Source organism: Gossypium raimondii, chromosome 10, assembly GCF_025698545.1.
Source record: "Gossypium raimondii isolate GPD5lz chromosome 10, ASM2569854v1, whole genome shotgun sequence".
In the NCBI taxonomy this organism is placed as follows: Eukaryota; Viridiplantae; Streptophyta; class Magnoliopsida; order Malvales; family Malvaceae; genus Gossypium; species Gossypium raimondii.
Genome location: NC_068574.1, coordinates 55,907,001 through 55,927,840, shown reverse-complemented (window position 1 = coordinate 55,927,840; position 20,840 = coordinate 55,907,001). Strand labels below are relative to the sequence as shown.

The 20,840-nt window shown below is 34.1% G+C and overlaps 3 protein-coding genes across 9 annotated transcripts; 1 reads left to right on the top strand and 2 right to left on the bottom strand.

Annotated features, from left to right (window-relative positions):
* Positions 1-1,744: 1,744 nt before the first annotated feature.
* Positions 1,745-11,512, top strand: LOC105776315 (uncharacterized). Of its 2 annotated transcripts, none has more exons than XM_012598906.2 (3): positions 1,745-2,136; positions 9,099-9,495; positions 11,096-11,512. In XM_012598906.2, the coding sequence occupies exons 1-3, from the start codon at positions 1,977-1,979 to the stop codon at positions 11,385-11,387; spliced, it is 849 nt and encodes a 282-aa protein (XP_012454360.1). In that variant the 5' UTR covers positions 1,745-1,976; the 3' UTR covers positions 11,388-11,512. The 2 variants fall into 2 exon arrangements, with proteins under 2 accessions (XP_012454360.1, XP_012454359.1); XM_012598905.2 differs by lacking the exons at positions 9,099-9,495; positions 11,096-11,512 and adding exons at positions 2,558-2,954; positions 4,064-4,558 and having other exon boundaries at positions 1,754-2,136.
* Positions 7,096-19,520, bottom strand: LOC105776313 (uncharacterized). 6 transcript variants are annotated; one of them, XM_052621976.1, is made up of 18 exons: positions 19,359-19,520; positions 18,295-18,519; positions 17,974-18,040; positions 17,299-17,482; positions 16,785-16,837; positions 16,177-16,265; positions 15,762-15,989; positions 15,499-15,563; positions 15,323-15,383; positions 15,119-15,236; positions 14,961-15,042; positions 14,766-14,838; positions 14,625-14,686; positions 14,028-14,123; positions 13,729-13,883; positions 7,526-7,622; positions 7,373-7,450; positions 7,096-7,282 (listed from the first exon to the last, which is right to left on the bottom strand). In XM_052621976.1, the coding sequence occupies exons 1-18, from the start codon at positions 19,363-19,365 to the stop codon at positions 7,175-7,177; spliced, it is 1,848 nt and encodes a 615-aa protein (XP_052477936.1). In that variant the 5' UTR covers positions 19,366-19,520; the 3' UTR covers positions 7,096-7,174. The 6 variants fall into 6 exon arrangements, with proteins under 6 accessions (XP_052477936.1, XP_052477937.1, XP_052477935.1 ...); XM_052621977.1 differs by lacking the exon at positions 13,729-13,883 and adding an exon at positions 7,702-7,856; XM_052621975.1 differs by lacking the exon at positions 7,526-7,622 and adding an exon at positions 13,553-13,649 and having other exon boundaries at positions 7,097-7,282; positions 19,359-19,519.
* Positions 11,524-12,356, bottom strand: LOC128033809 (RING-H2 finger protein ATL73-like). Its single transcript, XM_052621979.1, has one exon. It carries the CDS (start codon positions 12,062-12,064, stop codon positions 11,648-11,650), a length of 417 nt encoding a protein of 138 aa, XP_052477939.1. The 5' UTR covers positions 12,065-12,356; the 3' UTR covers positions 11,524-11,647.
* Positions 19,521-20,840: the final 1,320 nt, after the last annotated feature.

Genomic DNA, 20,840 nt, shown 5'->3' with positions numbered 1-20,840 from the left:
AACTTTGCCAATGTGGCATACATATTGACTACCACGTGAATGTCACATCAGTAATTAATTAATTTTTTAAAAATAAAAATTATTTAAAAAGTATAAAATATTTTTTAATTTTTGAAAAGTTAATTAATTGCTAACGTGGCATACACGTGGGTTGCCATGTGGATGCCACATCAACAAAGTTAATAGATGTTAAATTTTTCATCAATTTTGGGGTGATTTGATAATAATACAAGTCCAAGGTTTAAAATAGGTAAAATATTAAGTTGAAGGCTGAAATGACCTTATTTTTTGTAAAATTGAAGGGTCAAATAAGTTATTATGACTTGTTTGTAATTACACACGCATGACATATTTGGTGTAATTGGAGCATCCTAGTGTACCCCAGTTACACTATTCAATTCTTACCGGAAAGTGAGAATTAGAGTAATTATGCAAGTAATTACAAACAACATCCTAATTACACTATTCAATTCTTAGCGGAGAGTGAGAATTAAAGTAATTGTGTAAGTAATTACAAATAATTACATTGTGCTTGACCACCATAGAATAATTAGATGGAAGAGTAATTACTAAGGTAGTAACTACATCCTATCGTAATTACAATAAATTGTAATTTTCTAGATGTGTTTGCTTAACAAAATGTAATGATATCGTAATTCATTATGTTATATTTGGTAGTAGAAATAGTAACTACACAGTTGCATAATTTAAATTTTAAAAATATTAATTATTATAAAACTTATTAACAATACTTAAAAGAAAAAATTCTAAACAAAATTAAAATCAAATCATTGTATGTAATATGTTAGTCCAAGAAAATAGTTGACAATACAAGTACAAATAAAAATAACAAGAAAGTAGTTGACATTGACATTGTTGCCATTGCAAGAAAACTTGAGTTCGAGTGTGCGGAAATGTGTTTATTCTTCTATTTAAAAGTTGGGAAGGGGTTATGGATAGTTGTAGACATTTGTATAAAAAATGTTCTAATATTCCATATATGTTGGGTTATTCCCTTTCTGGCATTTAACATATACTCATTAATTTCTAAGTTATTAACCAATTTCTTCATCACTTGAATTGAAATCTGAATTTGTATCATTAAGATTGCTAGAATCTTCTTCTAAGGACTTTCCAAAATATGAATTAGTTATGAAGTATACAATTCATACTTTTTTTAGATTAGATTGAGATGGTGGTGTTAATACGAGGAATAAAACTTTAAAATAATAAATTTCCTCTTAACCATATTTCAAGCATTTAAAATTTCAAATTGAAAAATTTACAAGTCGTCTTTAATATTTGTGTGTAGCTTTATCTCTCAAATAATATCATATGCAAATTTTAAACTATTTTAGGTCTCTCCTAAATAACATTTCTTTAACACTCTATCGTTTGAGGTGTAAATCCCTTAATTATAATAGTTTTATAAACTTAATTTACATCTGACATATGTTACAGTGTCAAATATGATACTCTATTAAAATCATAATAATTATTAATAAATATGCAAATAATTAAAGTGAAAAAGATGTTCGCCAAAAGGAAAGAAATAATTAAAATTACTAATAGTACCGTAAATTAATATTATTTGAATTGGATGAATTGAATAAATATTAATTTAAAAATTTAAATCAATTAATTAAATCGATTAAAACCAAATTAACTATTTTTCAAAAGTTTTAATAATAATTTAATAATTCAATTCATCCAATTAGACCAATTTAAAAAACATTGCAATAAACAGTGAATGAAGGGAGAGTGTCAGCAAACCACACAGAAGAACAAACAAATTTGTGTCCAAAGATATTCATACCATTACCTTTGCTTACCTTTTGTCTGTTTGTTGACAAAATTCCTTTGCTTCCTTCATACTTCAATTCATTCCCTTTCTCTTCCCCAACAATCAAAGAATCTCCATACGCTAAAACAGAGACAAGGTGAGGTGAAACGAAAGACAAGCAAGTCTCCTAGAAATGCGGAGCTTAACATTGGGTACTTCACTTACACTGTCTCCATCATCATCAACCCCAACACCTTCCTCAAAATCCCCTCTTTCCCTTTTAATCAAACAGCCTCCACCCTTTTACCCTCCTTCTCCCAGGGTTTCTAATGAATCATCAATCCCCAGATTTGGTAAAGATTCTGTCTTTAATGGGTATTTTTAGAATTTTTTTGATGAATATGGATTTAACCCATGTCAAAGATTATTCCTTTCTTTTGTTTTTCAATACAAAAATTGGGTTTTTGGCATTTTGTCTACGTGTGAATTTAGTTGTACATGAAGTTATTGGATTTGGGTATTTTTTGTTGTTTGCTATGAATTTGCCAATTTGCTTTGACTATAAGTGTCCTCTTTTATGGAATTTATGAACGATTCCTTTTTTATGGAAGGTTGGTAGTGATGGAATCTGGGTTTATTTCTTTTTTTGGCTAGACATTCAACAGGTATTTCATGTTTGATTGTCTATTATATGGATAAAAAGAATCATAAAAGTGAAATTGCTATGATGAGGGGTCATTTTTGTTGAGAAAGGTGGATTATATTTGTTTGTAGGAGCATGTAGGGCTACTCAAGTTGTCGATCTCTTTCCGACCGTGTCTCCCGAGATTGTTGTTCGGGAGGCACGGTTAGAGGATTGTTGGGAAGTAGCTGAGACGCACTGCAGCTCGTTCTTCCCCGAATATTCCTTCCCTTTGGATTTCGTGCTACGAGTTGATAGACTGGTGGGGATGCTGTCTGGATTCTCTATTCCTCCTGGTTGCCGGAGAACTTGTTTGGTTGCTGTCATTGGTGGTTCAGTTGGTGATACGTTTTTATTTGGAACTGAAGATTTCAAAATCGGAGGTTTCGACGGAAAATTCAGTCTTAATAAAGGGTATGTGACTGGTATATTAACTATCGATACCGTTGCCGATTTTCTTCCTAGAAAAGGACCACTTCGACAGAGAAGGTGAGTGTAATTATTGGCTGCTCTTCTATACTAGTTTAATGTCATTTAATACAGACATGCCACTTGAAACTTACTCTATAAGAAACTTGTTTCGTTAAACGTTAAATACTTAGGATGCAAAATGACAGTCTGAAAATTTTCGGTTTTATGTTTGCGTAAATGCAGCTCATCAAATTTACCATAGCTTTGTCTTTGTTTCTTTAATTTACATTTTGCATGTCACCCCATTAATGTTATCAATAAACAACTTACATGTCCTGTCTTTGGAATCCATTAACAACTTATGGACAGTGTGTTCTAGTTTGAAATAAGGCTTTCAGGACCATTAGCAGACTATTTTAGTCCAACCTTGTTTGCTAAACCGAACCCTTTGTCTACCCCTTCATACCAAAATGCCAGGAATGGAAAAAGACAGGTTTTCTCCATTTTAATCGGTTCTTTTTGTACTGAGTTTTATTTTTCAGCTCATAAGGAATGAGGGTCCGAGTGAACCTAGCAAAGTTTCTACATAAATTATGTTGTCTTTCCGTTCTTGATATTCTCATTTGGTAACGTACGTAGAATTAGTAGTTGGTAAGATGCCTGGTGTCGGTGTCTTGAAATCTAAATTTGCAGCACAATGCCAGAGGTTCATTATTGAAGAATGGTTCTATGTGACTATTGATGCCTGTTAAAGCCTATGGGGATAAGAGAACTCATTTAAACCTCCTTTCTCCGTTAATCTTATTTAGTGAAAGTAACCAGAGTTTTCTGGCTAGGACAGAAAATATACCGGCAAGCGTTTGTGAGAGGGCTGAAAAGCGGACAGTGAGGTGAGATGGCATGAACCTCTGTCAAGTTACAGTTCTTAACTCGGGGCCTTATTTATCACTTCTAGTTAAGAGGGCTGAAGACAGTTCTTAACTCAAGACCTTATGTATTGGTGTTCTGTAGATGATAGAGTTCCAGTTTTAAGCAATTATAGTAAGATTAGACCTGCTGGACGTTCTTACCATTATATATCGGTGTTCATTGTTTTGTTCATTGAAGTTGACTCTTTACATGCAGAAAGTACTCTAATTATTAATCTTGTGATTATTAAATAACACACTTGAGCATCTTTATCACAGGACTGGAATTGCATACATATCAAATGTTGCGGTCCGGGAGAGATTCCGTCGTAAGGGAATAGCTAAAAGGCTCATAGCCAAGGCTGAAGCTCAAGCGAAGAGCTGGGGCTGCCGTGCCGTTGCGTTGCACTGCGATTTGAACAACCCTGGTGCAACAAAACTGTACAAAGACCAGGGTTTCAGATGCATTAAGGTGCCGGAAGGAGCAAACTGGCCCCAGCCGAAGACCGCACCCAATGTGAAGTTCAACTTCATGATGAAGCTTCTAAACACCCCTACTACCACTGCATAAATTCTTTCACAAACATTGAAAAAGAGAATCGGATAAAACTCATCAAAGATGCAAATATGTAGGATGTCTGAAATTAGTTGTATATAGTTTGAACCTGATGGGATTCGCTTCAAATATTTGTAGTTACTGTATTTATTATCTGTGAGTGTCGGTTATAGATACGTTTAATCTTTTCTAAATGAATTTCTATATTTAAAGAGTAATCATATCCTGATACTCATGTCCGGATAAATACTTCAAAATAATAAAAAATACATGGTTACATGGTCGAACCACGACAAAGGGGGCAATGCGAGTTCCTAACCAGCAATTCATCCATGCAAAGTTGATGATACAGATGGTTGCAGTTTGTAAGAACCCTACAAGAATCTCCATCTTTGAACTCTTCTAAGCATATGACACACTCGGTGCAACGCGATTCAGTTCCTTCTTCGTTCTTGTACTGAACAACGGTCCCGACCATGATCGGCCTTGAAGCTTCTTTAAACTGCTTCTGCAATGGTGGTCCTTGCATGCCCTGTTCAGCTATCGGATAGTTGGATACCCCATTTTCGGGATGTCGGTTGGAAGAATCCATGCGAAAACAAAGGACAACCATAAGTATCATAATCAGTACAATAATGAGTCCCCATAATGCAACCAATGCATACATGATGATTAAACTCATGGTGTCTGCCATGTTGAAAGATTTTCGTAATATTCTAAATCAGATAACTTGGATCAAGCGGTAAATAGGGGTTTTTTTTTTATAGGGATCGTTTCCTAATCCTTTACTTGCTAGGAAAGTAATATTTTAATCCAACAATGTTAGTGTTACACAATTATTTATATATCTTATATGAGTTTAATATGGATTAGGATAATGTTAAATGTTATTTTTCAAGGCATTATTGCATTGTATTTGTTTAGACTTTATTAGTAATATCATACATCAATCAACACCAAATTAAATACCATTAATTTTGTATCTCTATTCAAATCTCGAAATAATCCTAAACCCTAAAATTTATATTTTATTTTATTATTAATTAATTTTATTTATTTATTTATTTAACATAAAGAGTTAGAATAATTAGGGTTAATAGTTTACTTTAGCGTCATTATTATTTAATTAGGTGGAATAATTAAAGTTGAAAGATTATTAAGGAGAAATTGATTTCATGTAGGGCTTTACTTTTCTTAAATATTGGTCTAATCTTGTTCCAAGTACCTACATTCTTCTAACATTTGAAATTTACTCTATTTATTTTAATTTCAAGAATTTAATCTTTATATTTTTTTATTTAATAGTTAAAATTTTATTTTTATTTAATAATTAAAGTATAGCATAACTTCTGTTAAATTAGATTAGGTGACACTTGGCATATGCTAAATAAGCAAATAAAAATATTGAATATGATATTGTAAGGTTTTTGGTTTTAAATGAAAAAGAAAATGTTTCATACTAATGGGTTTGAGTCTATTACCGTGGATTCCAATGTACGAGATCTTGTAGCACTTAACAATGAGGCCCTATCGATTAGTATTACACAGAAGAAATCAATTATAGATACTAATACAATTAGATCTGCTCTTCGTAGACAAACTTGGGATTTACGATCCTAGGTAAGATTAGTTCAGGATCATGGGATCCTTTTCTATCAGATAGGAAGGATTGTTGTACAAAATGTGCTTATAAGTAATTGCCCCTTAGATCCTATATCTATCTATATGAAGAAGAAATCATGTAACGAAGGAGATTCTTATTTGTACAAATGGTACTTCAAGCTTGGAACAAACATAAAGAAATTAACGACACTTCTTTATCTTTTGAGTTGTTCTGCCAAATCGGTCGCTCAAGACCTTTGGTCTCTACCCGGACTCAATGAAATAAATGGGATCACTTCTTATGGGTTCGTTGAGAATGATTCTAATCTAGTTCATGGCCTATTAGAAGTAGAAGGTGTTCTGGTGGGATCCTCAAGATTGCGGTCAATTTGATAATGATTGAGTGACATTGCTTCTTCGATCTGAGCCAGGGAATCCCTTATATATGATGCAAAATGGATCTTGTTCTATCGTTGATCAGAGAAATCTCTATGAAAAATACAAATCGGAGTCTGAAGAAGGGGAAGGAGAAGGAGTACTCGACTTGCAACAGATAGAGGAGGATTTATTCAATCACATAGTTTGGGCTCCTAAGATATGGCGCCCTTCAGGCTTTCTATTTGATTGTATCGAAAGGCCCAATGAATTGAGATTTCTCTATTGGGCAGGTCATTTCAGGACAAACAGATCATTTATGATAAAAAAAAGATGAGATTCAAGAGAATAATTCAACATTCTTGCATAGTTTTAAATTCATGTAAGAAAATTTTTTTGGTTTTAAAATGTGACATAATTTATTAGCAGAAGTTATTTCACAATCTTATCAATTAGGATACTAAATTTCTGACATTAAAATAGAAAAAAAACTAAATTTGAAATATATGAAGAAAAAGTATTTCACCCAAGTATCCGAATGCAAAATAAATATAATTCAAACTTAATTATAAATATATAATATTAATATTCTGTAATATAGTGAAACAAAACAAACATAGGAGTAAGTAAAACCATGGATGTTACTGTTAAGATTGGATATATACATATATATATATATATATATATCTCTTCAGACTTATCTCTATTATTGTTTTCAAGTAACATCCCTCCTCCAAAAAAAAAAAAAAAAATACAAACTTCCTCAACCTCAAAACTACAATGACAACTCATAGCAAAAGAGGCAGCCATTGGAACACAATACTCAAATGCTGAAAGGCACGACCCATTCAGTGTCATTAAGGTTGGACAAATTTGTCTAAAGCAGATGTGTCCAATGCTTGAAATTCCTTCACTGCAGCAGCTACTTCGTGTCCGAGTTTCACTGCATCTTCATGGCTTGGCGCCTACAACACGTGTTGTTCATAGCAGTATCGAATCAGTGAATTACAATGCTTATGACAACTTATGAAATTTTTTGCATACTACATTCATACCTCGATGTTAAGAGGAAGGACGGGATCATGAAGTGAAAGCCTAAGGAGAAACCACCCTCCGAACCCGGAAACTCGAACCTGTTTTCAAAGGGAGTTAGCAAAACCTGTTTCCGTAAGGTGGTGAAAGAAAGCTTATACCTAACTTCTAGTTACCCCTTCATAGTTCACAGCTGCCTTCTGAAGCTTGGGGTTTGAAGCAATGGAGTTTCCCAAGTGTTGCAGCACTGCTTCTCCGTATTTCCGGAAGGATCTGTGAGGTTCTAACTGTCAGCAACTTTAACAGAAATTATGCGGACATAAAAAGATCAGAGCAATATAGTGCACCATACCGTCCTTTAAGATCGGGATGATTCTGATTTATCTTTATTCGCAGCTCCACAGCAATAGCTGGTTCCTCCAGACCCTCGACCAGATCGGTTAAAACTTTGCTTCCAACACCTTTGCCGGAAGCCCTTGCTGAAGCAAGTTTATTTAGGAGTTTGACCTGCACTCAGCAGAAGGTCAAATGGAATTGTATGAGATGGACAAGTCGATGTGTATATTAAGTCGATGTTTTCGTTGATATGTATGGGCCAACCTAATACATGCAAGAATAGGCCTCTCTGCAACATAAAATTAAACAGCTTACCATCAAGTACGCCCCATCATCAAGCCAGTCATTCTCTTTGAGATCTCCATGGCCACTGGTTTCTATAGCTAGATGGTATTCCTCTCCAATAGAGTTCTGTCAGTAATTATTTTACTTCAGTACAGGTAAGAAAGAACTGAAAGTTCGACGAGACGATGGGCCATGGTGTAAATAGGTGACAAGGATCTTCGGTACCGAATGATAACATGATTAAGAATGGATATTCTAAAGGATGAAAACAAAAAAAGAATTTCATCAATGACTAATGTTGGAAAATAGTGTCGATTAAAGTCTATCTACATTTGTAAATGGCAATGGACTAATGATCAGCACTAGTAATCGGGCGAAATGATTCATGCTAAGTTGTTGACATCCCATTCACTTATTTCGATAGCACTCTACCAACGGAACTATAACTGATATAAATATTGAAAAGCTAAGGTAAAAGAATATGAAACTTACCAATCGAATCGCCTCGTCAATGACATTCTTATAGCCTCTTTTGCATCTATGGTGCTTTCCCCCTAAAAGAAATTGAGTCTATGAGTTTGCTCTAGAAGAGGCAAAGCAAGTATATACATGTCAATTCCGTTTGTGTCGTACCAAGTTTCTTTTCAGTGAATGAAGTAAGTCTGTCTGAAGTCACACTGTTAATTTAGTATCCTAATTGATAAGATTTGGTAAAGATTCTATCTTTAATGGGTATTTTTAGAATTTTTTTATGAAAATGGATTTAACCCATGTCAAAGATTATTCCTTTCTTTTGCTTTTCAATACAAAAATTGGTTTTTGGCATTTGTCTACATGTGAATTTAGTTGTACATGAATTTATTGGATTTGGGTATTTTTTGTTGTTTGCTTTGAATTTGCCAATTGGCTTTGACTATAGGTGTCCTCTTTTATGGAATTTATGAACGATTCCTTTTTTATGGAAGGTTGGTAGTGATGGAATCTGGGTTTATTTCTTTTTTTGACTGGACATTCAACAGGTAGTTCATGTTTGATTGTCTATTATATGGATAAAAAGAATCATAAAAGTGAAATTGCTATGATTAGAGGTCATTTTTGTTGAGAAAGGTGGATTATATTTGTTTGTAGGAGCATGTAGAGCTACTCAAGTTGTCGATCTCTTTCCGACCGTGTCTCCCGAGATTGTTGTTCGAGAGGCACGGTTAGAGGATTGTTGGGAAGTAGCTGAGACTCACTGCAGCTCGTTCTTCCCCGAATATTCCTTCCCTTTGGATTTCGTGCTACGAGTTGATAGACTGGTGGGGATGCTGTCAAGATTCTCTATTCCTCCTGGTTGCCGGAGAACTTGTTTGGTTGCTGTCATTGGTGGTTCAGTTGGTGATACGTTTTTATTTGGAACTGAAGATTTCAAAATCGGAGGTTTCGACGGAAAATTCAGTCTTAATAAAGGGTATGTGACTGGTATATTAACTATCGATACCGTTGCCGATTTTCTTCCTAGAAAAGGACCACTTCGACAGAGAAGGTGAGTGTAATTATTGGCTGCTCTTCTATACTAGTTTAATGTCATTTAATACAGACATGCCGCTTGAAACTTACTCTATAAGAAACTTGTTTCGTTAAACGTTAAATACTTCGGATGCAAAATGACAGTCTGAAAATTTTCGGTTTTATGTTTGCGTAAATGCAGCTCATCAAATTTACCATAGCTTTGTCTTTGTTTCTTTAATTTACATTTTGCATGTCACCCCATTAATGTTATCAATAAACAACTTACATGTCCTGTCTTTGGAATCCATTAACAACTTATGGACAGTGTGTTCTAGTTTGAAATAAGGCTTTCAGGACCATTAGCAGACTATTTTAGTCCAACCTGGTTTGCTAAACCAAACCCTTTGTCTACCCCTTCATACCAAAATGCCAGGAATGGAAAAAGAAAGGTTTTCTCCATTTTAATCGGTTCTTTTTGTACTGAGTTTTTATTTTTCAGCTCATAAGCAATGAGAGTCCGAGTGAACCTAGCAAAGTTTCTACATAAATTATGTTGTCTTTCCGTTCTCGATATTTTCATTTGGTAACTGTTGAAGTTGGCCTGCATGCAGACAAAGAAGCAGACCAAGCTGCCGAGCCATGCAATTGCAGCTGAAGCTCATGCTGCTGTTTTGTTTTGTTTCTTTCAAATGATGTTTTGTAACTTAGTTAGATTAGAACTAAGTTGTTAATGTACTTGATGTAATTAGGTGATGTTTGAGCTGATAAATCAACTTTACCAAGTGTGCAAGTTATGTTTAACAAGTTACTAGATTATTAGTGGAGTTAGGTAAATGTTTAGGTGACTTTGTTTTCATTTTGACCAGCTGAATTACTGGTATATGTAATGGCTTTATGCCTCAATTCATTTCTAATGAAATCTTTCAGAAATTCTTCTTCATTTTTTCTGGTCTTTACTTAAGCATTTTACTCAAAGTTCTTAAGCTGAATTCTCTTGTTTGTTCAGCAAGACATCGATGCTTCTTGCTTAAGTTTCTGTCGAATTTCTCATTCTGTTTTCTTAGTTCCAACAGTAACATACATACAATCAATAGTTGGTAAGGATGCCTGGTGTCGGTGTCTTGAAAACTAAATTTCCGGCACAAGGCCAGAGGTTCATTATTGAAGAATGGTTCTATGCGACTATTGATGCCTGTTAAAGCCTATGGGGATAAGAGAACTCATTTAAACCTCCTTTCTCCATTAATCTTATTTAGTGAAAGTAATCAGAGTTTTCTGGCTAGGACAGAAAATATACCGGCAAACGATTGTGAGAGGGCAGAAAAACGGACAGTGAGGTGAGACGGCATGAACCTCTGTCAAGTCACAGTTCTTAACTCGGAGCCTTATATATCACCTCGAGTTAAGAGGGCTGAAGACAGTTCTTAATTCAAGACCTTATGTATTGGTGTTCTGCAGATGATACAGTTCCAGTTTTAACCAATTATAGTAAGATTAGACCTGCTGGACGTTCTTACCATTATATATCGGTGTTCATTGTTTTGTTCATTGAAGTTGACTCTTTACATGCAGAAAGTACTCTAATTATTAATCTTGTGATTATTAAATAACACACTTGAGCATCTTTATCACAGGACTGGAATTGCATACATATCAAATGTTGCAGTTCGGGAGAGATTCCGCTGTAAGGGAATAGCTAAAAGGCTCATAGCCAAGGCTGAAGCTCAAGCAAAGAGCTGGGGCTTCCGTGCCGTTGCATTGCACTGCGATTTGAACAACCCCGGTGCAAAAAAACTGTACAAAGACCAGGGTTTCAGATGCATTAAGGTGTCGGAAGGAGCAAACTGGCCCCAGCCGAAGACCGCACCCGATGTGAAGTTCAACTTCATGATGAAGCTTCTAAACACCCCTACTACCACTGCATAAATTCTTTCACAAACATTGAAAAAGAGAATCGGATAAAACTCATCAAAGATGCAAATATGTAGGGTGTCTGAAATTAGTTGTATATAATTTGAACATGATGGGATTCGCTTCAAATATTTGTAGGTACTGTATTTATTATCTGTGAGTGTTGGTTACAGATACGTTTAATCTTTTCTAAATGAATTTCTATATTTACAGAGTAATCATATCCTCATACTCGTGTCCGGATAAATACTTGAAAATAATAATAAGATACATGGTTACATGGTCGAACCACGACAAAGGGGGCAATGCGAGTCCTTAACCAGCCATTCATCTATGCAAAGTTGATGATACAGATGGTTGCAGTTTGTAAGAACCCTACAAGAATCTCCATCTTTGAACTCTTCTAAGCATATAACACACTCGGTGCAACGCGATTCAGTTCCTTCTTCATTCTTGTACTGAACAACGGTCCCGACCATGATCGGCCTTGAAGCTTCTTCGTGCTTCTGCAATGGCGGTCCATGCATGCCCTGTTCAGCTATCGGATAGTTGGTTACCCCAATTTCATGATCTCGGTTGGAAGAATCCTTGCGAAAACAAAGGATAGCCATAAGTATCATAATCAGTGCAACAATAAGTGCCCATAATGCAAGCAATGCATGCATGATGATGAAACTCATAGTGTCAGCCATGGTGAAAGATTTTCGTAATATTCTAAATCAGATGACTTGGATCAAGTGGTGAATAGGGGGGTTTTTTATAGGGATCGTTTCCTAATCCGTTACTTGCTAGGAAAGTAATATTTTAATCCAACAATGTAAGTGATATACAATTATTTATATATCTTATATGAGTTTAATATGGATTAGGATACCGTTAAATGTTATTTTTCAAGGCATTATTGCATTGTATTTGTTTAGACTTTATCAGTAATATCATACATCAATCAACACCAAATTAAATACCATTAGTTTTTGCATCTCTAATCAAACCTCGAAATAATACTAAACTCTAAATTTTATATTTTCCTTTGTTGTTATTATTAATTAATTTTATTTATTTATTTATTTAACATAAAGAGTTAGAATAATTAGGGTTAATAGTTTACTTTAGCGTCATTATTATTTAATTAGGTGGAATAATTAAAGTTGAAAGATTATTAAGGAAAATTTGATTTCATGTAGGGCTTTACTTTTCTTAAATGTTGGTCTAATTTTACTCCAAGTCCCTACATTCTTCTAATAATATGATCACAAGTTTTATCTTTAAACTAACACTCGATTTGCTCCATAATGTTTGTCTCGGGTACCTAAGACCGGCCTGTTATCCTAACGTCTTCACACAACGCCTAACGTCCTCCCTGGACTCAACGGCAACAAGAAGACAGATAAACAGATATAGGTTTTGAAACAAACAACTGTGAAACAAATAGAAATGCAAATCAAAGATAAAAACTTACAATGAATATTACGATATTATTTCTCCAGAAACTCGTTACACCGGCACCTCGATACTTAAAAAAAGTATTTCACCCAAATACCCGAATGCCAAATAAATATTATTTAAACTTAATTATAAATATATAATATTAATATTCTATAATATAGAGAAACAAAACAACATAGGTGTAAGTAAAACCATGGATGTTGCTGTTAAGATTGGATATATATCTCTCTCTCTTCAGACTTACCTCTATTATTGTTTTCAAGTAACATCAACCCCCCCCCCCCCCCCAACAAGAAAAAAAAGAATACAAAGAAACTTCCTCAACCTCAAAACTATTGGAACACAATACTCAAATGCTGAAAGGCACGACCCATTCAGTGTCATTAAGGTTGGACAAATTTGTCTAAAGCAGATGTGTCCAATGCTTGAAATTCCTTCACTGCAGCAGCTACTTCGAGTCCGAGTTTCACTGCATCTTCATGGCTTGGCGCCTACAACACGTGTTGTTTATATTAGTATCAAATCAGTGAATTACAATGCTTATGACAACTTATGAAATTCTTTGCATGCTACATTCATACCTCGATGTTAAGAGGAAGGACGGGATCATGAAGTGAAAGCCTAAGGAGAAACCACCCTCCAAACCCGGAAACTCGAACCTGTTTTCAAAGGGAGTTAGCAAAACCTGTTTCCGTAAGGTGGTGAAAGAAAGCCTCTACCTAACTTCTAGTTACCCCTTCATAGTTCACAGGTGCTTTCTGAAGCTTGGGGTTTGAAGCAATGGAGTTTCCCAAGTGTTGCAGCACTGCTTCTCCGTATTCCCTGAAGGATCTGTGAGGTTCTAACTGTCAGCAACTTTAACAGAAATTATGCGGACATAAAAAGATCAGAGCAATATAGTGCACCATACCGTCCTTTAAGATCGGGATGATTCTGATTAATCTTTAGTCGCAGCTCCACAGCAATAGCTGGTTCCTCCAGACCCTCGACCAGATCGGTTAAAACTTTGCTTCCAACACCTTTGCCGGAAGCCCTTGCTGAAGCAAGTTTATTTAGGAGTTTGACCTGCGCTCAGCAGAAGGTCAAATGGAATTGTATGAGATGGACAAGTCGATGTGTATATTAAGTCAATGTTTTCATTGATATATATGGGCCAACCTAATACATGCAAGAATAGGCTTCTCTGCAACATAAAATTAAACAGCTTACCATCAAGTATGCCCCATCATCAAGCCAGTGATTCTCTTTGAGAGCTCCATGGCCACTGGTTTCTATAGCTAGATGTGATTCCTCTCCTATAGAGTTCTGTCAGCAATTATTTTACTTCAGTACAGGTAAGAAAAAACTGAAAGTTCGACGAGATGATGGGTCATGGTGTAAATAGGTGACAAGGAGCTTCGGTACCGAATGATAACATGATTAAGAAGGAAAATTCCAAAGGATGAAAACAAAGAAAGAATTTCATCAATGACTAATGTCGGAAATAGTCGGCATCAATCTGTCGATTAAAGTCTATCTACATGTCTAAATGACAATGGACTAATGATCAGCACTAGTGGTCGGGCGAAATGATTCATGCTAAGTTGTTGATATCCCATCCGCTTATTTCGATAGCACTCTACCAGCGGAACTATAACTGATAAGTTGTTGATATCCCATTCACTTATTTCGATAGCACTCTACCAGCAGAACTATAACTGATATAAGTTCTTGATATCCCATTCACTTATTTCGATAGCACTCTACCAGCGGAACTATAACTGATATAAATATTGAAAAGCTAAGTTAAAAGAATATGAAAGTTACCAATCGAATCGCCTCATCAATGACATTCTTATAGCCTCTTTTGAATCTATGGTGCTTTCCCCCTAAAAGAAACTGAGACTATGAGTTTTCTCTAGAAGAGGCAAAGCAAGTACATACATGTCAATTCCGTTTGTGTCATACCAAGTTTCTTTTCAATGAATGAAGTAAGCCCGTCTGAAGTCACACTGTCCGTAACGATGGTCGTTCCTGGATGCTGAAGGGAACAAGATGAGGAGATTAAATGTAGAGAGGAAAACGGCATTGGAAAAGAAAATTTAAAACTTCCACTTGTTTATAAAGGGGGTGTTGAAAATGTAGATTCAGAAAAAATCTTACTTCCTCAAGAACAATGGCGGACATTAAAGCAATCAAGCAATTTCGATTGAGTTCACGTCCGGTAGAATCCACAGCAGCAGACCTTTAAGAAAATGCTTATGAGAGAGGAAAAATAAAAAGCATTGATAAAGCCGACATATAGGTAGTGAACCTATTACCTATCTACATCTGTATCAAAGATGATCCCCAAGTTGGCCTTGTTGTCTAGAACTGCTTGCGTAATAGCTTTCATTGCAGCCTTATCCTCAGGGTTTGGAATATGATTTGGAAACATACCTGATCCCATAACCACATATCACTTATACTATTAATATGTAAATACAAAATTAAAATATGGGATAGTTTCCAGGAAAAAAAGATACCGTCTGGCTCCAAGAACTGACTACCAGAAGTGATGGCACCAAGAGGCTCGAGTACTTTTGCCTGGGAAAAGCAATTAGAATAGATAGCTCAGGACTGAACCAGGAAACATATTGCAGTCAGAATAATATCAATAAAAAAAGAAAGATACGCAGTTGATGGACTCAAGAAAACTTACTGCAAAAAACCCTCCTGCACCATTTCCTGCATCAACAACAATGTGGAATCCTTCCAATGGCTTCTCTAATAGTTGATAACACCAAACAACGATTAGTGAGATAAAGTTAAAGAACCTTATTAGTTCTGATAAATATAATTATGCGACCTTCGTGAATGATAAACGCCAAAGAAAGACATGCAGCTTGGCTTATATTGCACTTCCAATGACGAAGAAAGAAAGAAAGATCGATAATTAATCATTTAAATTCAGGAAGCTATTACCTATATTCCCAGCAGCCTTTCGGACTGCCTTCACAAGATCAGATGTATAAACGGCCATATAGTCAATCTTTTTAACTGATTCAGAAGCCTTTACTGAGTAACCTTTGGCAAGGAAATTACTGTATATACTTGCAGCACGTTCCAAGATGTCTTTTATGTCATTTTTCCCAAGACCTCCATCATTAGTGAAGAACTTGAACCCATTCCTGTTATAAGGAAGGTGACTAGCTGTTCACAATATAAAAGTTTATTAGGAAACAAATTAACTTTGAAAAGTATACCAACTTAAATTTTAAAAATCCTGTTTTCACGATATAGTTCATCAAATATAATGATTACGACACTCCATTGCTGAACCTTTTACATGTTCAAGGATGGCATCGGCTATCCACAGAAGAGCATAGTGATAAACTACCTGTTATCATAATGGCCCCATCAGCTGGACATAAGATTGCCTCATCTTCTGTAAGTGTACTATTAAACATTGCCGGTGTAGATGCTAAACTGCAAAAAGGAAAAAAAGACATGAATTAATTCTCAATAATATACTCACTAAGACTAGTACTAGAGTTCATAACAGTTAACAGAAAAACCATAAACTACAAACTACATCAAAACTATAAACGACAAACTACATCAATCTATAAAACTGCTTGCATGTATTCAGAAAGGAAGCACCTGAATTATAGCCATAGTTTGATTTGTTTGACCCCAAAATAGGTTGCCAAATACTCTACATTGAAACTAAAACATGCTCAGACAGCTAGTAGAGAAGCTGACCGGAATTACTTTTCCCAGCCTATAACTACAATTTAAGACAAGCTTAAAAAGTTCAGATAAATTATTCACTTTGAACATGTCATAAATCCTGCCTGTCCCCAACAAGAAATCAAGAATTTAAATCTCCAACCCTAGAATTTGGTTAAGACTTGTAATTTCAAACTGGATTAAACATGCTTAAACCCATTAACCATTCCATGTCCAATTATTAGATTAACATTAAAATAGAACACTGTAACTCACCCATATTGAACAACATCAAGTCCTGCACTAGCAATGCATCGAGAAACAGCATCCTGAAAAGCCAAACAAATTTATTCAAAGGCACAAAATTTTCTGTAGCATTGATGATTCTAGTAATATAAGTCAAAAAGAGCATTCATATACTCCCTGTTTTTGAATATTTATTAAATCAGATTACACATTTTTGCATAGAAGAACTGGCCCTGAGAAATGTAAATACTATCCCCAAAGAAACTGAAATTTTTGTTTCTTACCCTTTATATATAAAATTTTAACATAACTATCAAAGTTATATGCGAAAGCTTTGCCACAGAGATCAACTATAAGTAGCATCATACTAAATAGGCAAGGGTTATCACATATGTCACGGATGATGATAGAAGTAACAATAAGAAGTTCCCACGACTTGAAAAATACTTTTCAAACAGGAACAATGTAAAATCTACAGATAGCAGGTAAGATTCATATAAACTATTACACTACATTAGACTGAATACTAAGGTAAGGGAAATACCTGTAATTTCTGTGCAGATATACGAGAATCATGACCAATGGCAACTCTCAACTTTCGAGATGCATCAACCTTTTTCTTATCTAACAACCATGCAGCAAAACCAGCAGCTATTGCTTCTGTAACTGGCTCGGTAAGGCTCACAGGCTCTCCCTCAACACCAGAAACAGCCACACCTCGAATATCGCTGCATGGTCATTAAGGGAATGAATGAAGAAGCAATCTTTGATCACCATAGACAAACAGTTAAAAAAATTAAAAACAATAAAAAGGCATTTTGGTTCCATTACAATACTAAAGACCTGTAAACTAAAGTGGCAGCACTGCCTAAAAAGAGAAAGCTTACTTATACTACTAGGACCAGTGGATAAAGTATGTATTATCATAACCAGCCCACCAGGAATTTATACTATCAGGTCATCTTATACATCCTACTGCTAAACTGTTAATAAACAGGATACACAGCCACCATTCAATAGGATCAAAAGCCACAGAAAATTTGTTTTAAAATTAATCCAAAAGACATGAGTAATAGACTTGAAATGCAGTTAAGATCAGATAATCCAAGGAGAGAAGAATATAATATATGCGGACTAATTGTTGAGGAACAGTCATGCTAAAATATAAATTAAGAAAGTTATAAGTTTAAATGCATGGTGCAATGGATGGACTTCTCACCTGCCATTCTGAAGCTTCAGAAAATCAACTTTGTCCAGAGATGGTATTGCAGTAGCAGATGAAGCAGCTGCAGTATAAGTTTCAAAGGAAAATACAACAATTCAGAAGATAGATATCTTTTAAATTTCAATGTACCATACAAAGAGAAAATTTCAAAGTTGTTATAACATCCTACAAATGGAATCTACCCTGATAACCAAAAAGATAAATACAATGCCAATCCGGTGGATGGTGACAACAAAAAGAAATTTAGTCTTTTATTTCATTTAACACACATATTGTTGTATTTGATATGAACCAAATAGAGAGACTTGAACGGACCGTTGCAGTAAAAAGTTCTTCGGTTAACAAAACCATTCTGATATTTCAGTAGGTTGCGCATTTGCATGGAGGAGTTGCTAGTCCATGCTAACTTCCCTCCGTGAAAAGGAGGCAAGGCGCACATATAAGGGACACAACTGTCCCTTTGATATTGGGTCCCGAACTGCCTATTCTGTTGGTAGAACTGTGCAATAAAAACATTTTGAACAACCTTCCCTGACAATGCTGCATGAAATTTGCAATTTTATCAGATTTACACAAGGGTAAACTCTTCATTAATAGTTCAGAGTCATCTACATCATTATCAATTCTTCAACTCCAATCAAAACCCATAATTTTCACCGACTGTGTTCCTTTAACTTGCTTTAGTATTTAGTTAACCTCGTCATTAACTATTATTATTCAATAAAATCAAAATTTTCATTCCTGTTAGTGTATCCATTCTTTTTTCTATTCATTGTTTTTTTTATTCACTTAAAAGTTCATATTCTTTTAACAGCCCACCCCAATAAATGGGAAAAAAAAAACAAGAAGAAGAAATGTGGCGGCCTCTAAGCAAGTATAAAAAAACAGGAACTTAGGCAAAAGCAAGAATCGCAAACCAGCCATCACTATTGAACTTATTTAACTATTAAGCAAATCGGGACAAGAAGATGAAATGTGGCGGCCTCTAAGCAAGTATAAAAAAACAGGAACTTAGGCAAAAGCAAGAATCGCAAACCAGCCATCACTATTGAACTTATTTAACTATTAAGCAAATCGGAAGCAGGAACTCAATTATAATTCATAAGTAATTATCAACAACAAATCCAAATTTAAAAAAAAAAGTTAAATATTTTAATCAAACCCAAATTCAGAAACATAGTAAAGATTAATTCAATGACTAAACAAATGTAAGATATAAGGCATAAACTAAAAAGGGTTAACCATATTTACTCAAATAACAAGATGGCATCAAATTCCCATAAAAAATTATTAATCAAGAGATATGTAATTAACCAAAAGAAAGAGAGCTTTTGTGTTAAAATAAGAGGGAAAATGAATGAAAAATTGAAAACTTTTACCTGCCATTTGAAGAGGTGGAAGGTTTGATCAGAAAGAGAAGAAAATCAATGGGCTGAGAAAAAGAGGAAGTGAAACCAAAATTGGGGTAGCTGAGGAAAGAAAGAGTAGCTGGGTAATCTCAGAAGCTGCCAGATGCCTGCCGAATTTTATATTTTGAAACGCATTGGACAGTTTATCCCTGGTGAATACAATAAGTTAATATGCTATATAGTACTTGAGTTTCGCTTTAATATTCAATTTAGTACTTTAGTTTTTTTTATCTCAATTTGGTACCTAAGTTTGGCTTCAATATTCAATTCGGTACTAAGATCAAACAACCCAATAGATGTTTGACATGTGTACTCTAGTAAAAGAATAAAGGTACTTAACTGGAACAAAAAAGCTTAAGTATTAACTTGAAAAAGCGTAGGTACCAAAATGAGCATTGAAGCTAAACTCTAGTATCCGATTAGGACAAAAAACTCAAGTATCATATTGAACATTAAAGTCAAATTCAGGTACCATATAGTGTATTAACACTAAGTTAATTATCAAGATTTTAATTTTTTGATAAAGAAATTAAGGCCTTGTTTGATAAACTATTGAAAAAATTAAATCCATTGAAAATGATTTAACTTTTTACACATGTTTAATAATCCAAAAAAATCTAATAAAATTCTATAAAATGTGGAAAATAAAATTAGATATTTATTACTTAATGAAGAATATTTTAATTAATTTAATATTATATTATATTATCCTATAAAATTTTACATTTAAAATTTAATTTTTATTTAGAATAAGGAGAAATGTTTAAAATTTAAAGCTAAAATGTAGACTTTTTTTATAATTTAAAATTTATGTTTATTAAAAAATATAATTATATTTCATAATCAATTTGAAGTAATATATCAAATAATTTTATAATTTAAATTCAGTATTTAAATTTTCAAAACTGTTAACACTTAAATTTTTATTTTTTTAACACTTAATTTTTCAATTTGTTAAGCAACACATAAGTTAGAGAATTGTTTTCTTAATAACAAAAATTATTTTTAATGATTAATGGAATCCTTATATTATTAAAGAATATGTTTTAATTTAAAAATTATTTTCAATAAAATCTCATGGATCATAATCAGATTTTTTTGTGCTTAATAGTAATTCATTTATTTTAAATTTAGTAAATACTTGATTAAAAATAAGCTTAAGATATATTTAAATTTAGAATATATTTAGGAAAATATAATTTTTCGCGCTTGAACTTGTTAATTAAGTTCATTTTGGTATTATTCTTTTTTTGGTCCATTTTGACACTTTAACTTGACAATTAGATTCATTTTGGTTCTTGGACTTGAATAATATAAAAGTTTGATAACGTGGCACTTTAAGATTATATCACATCATCACTTGAAAATTAAAAAATTTATAAAAGTTTTCAGATAATGACGTGGTACAATCTCGTGTCACATTTAGTGTTTTAATAACCGAACCAGTGGTTG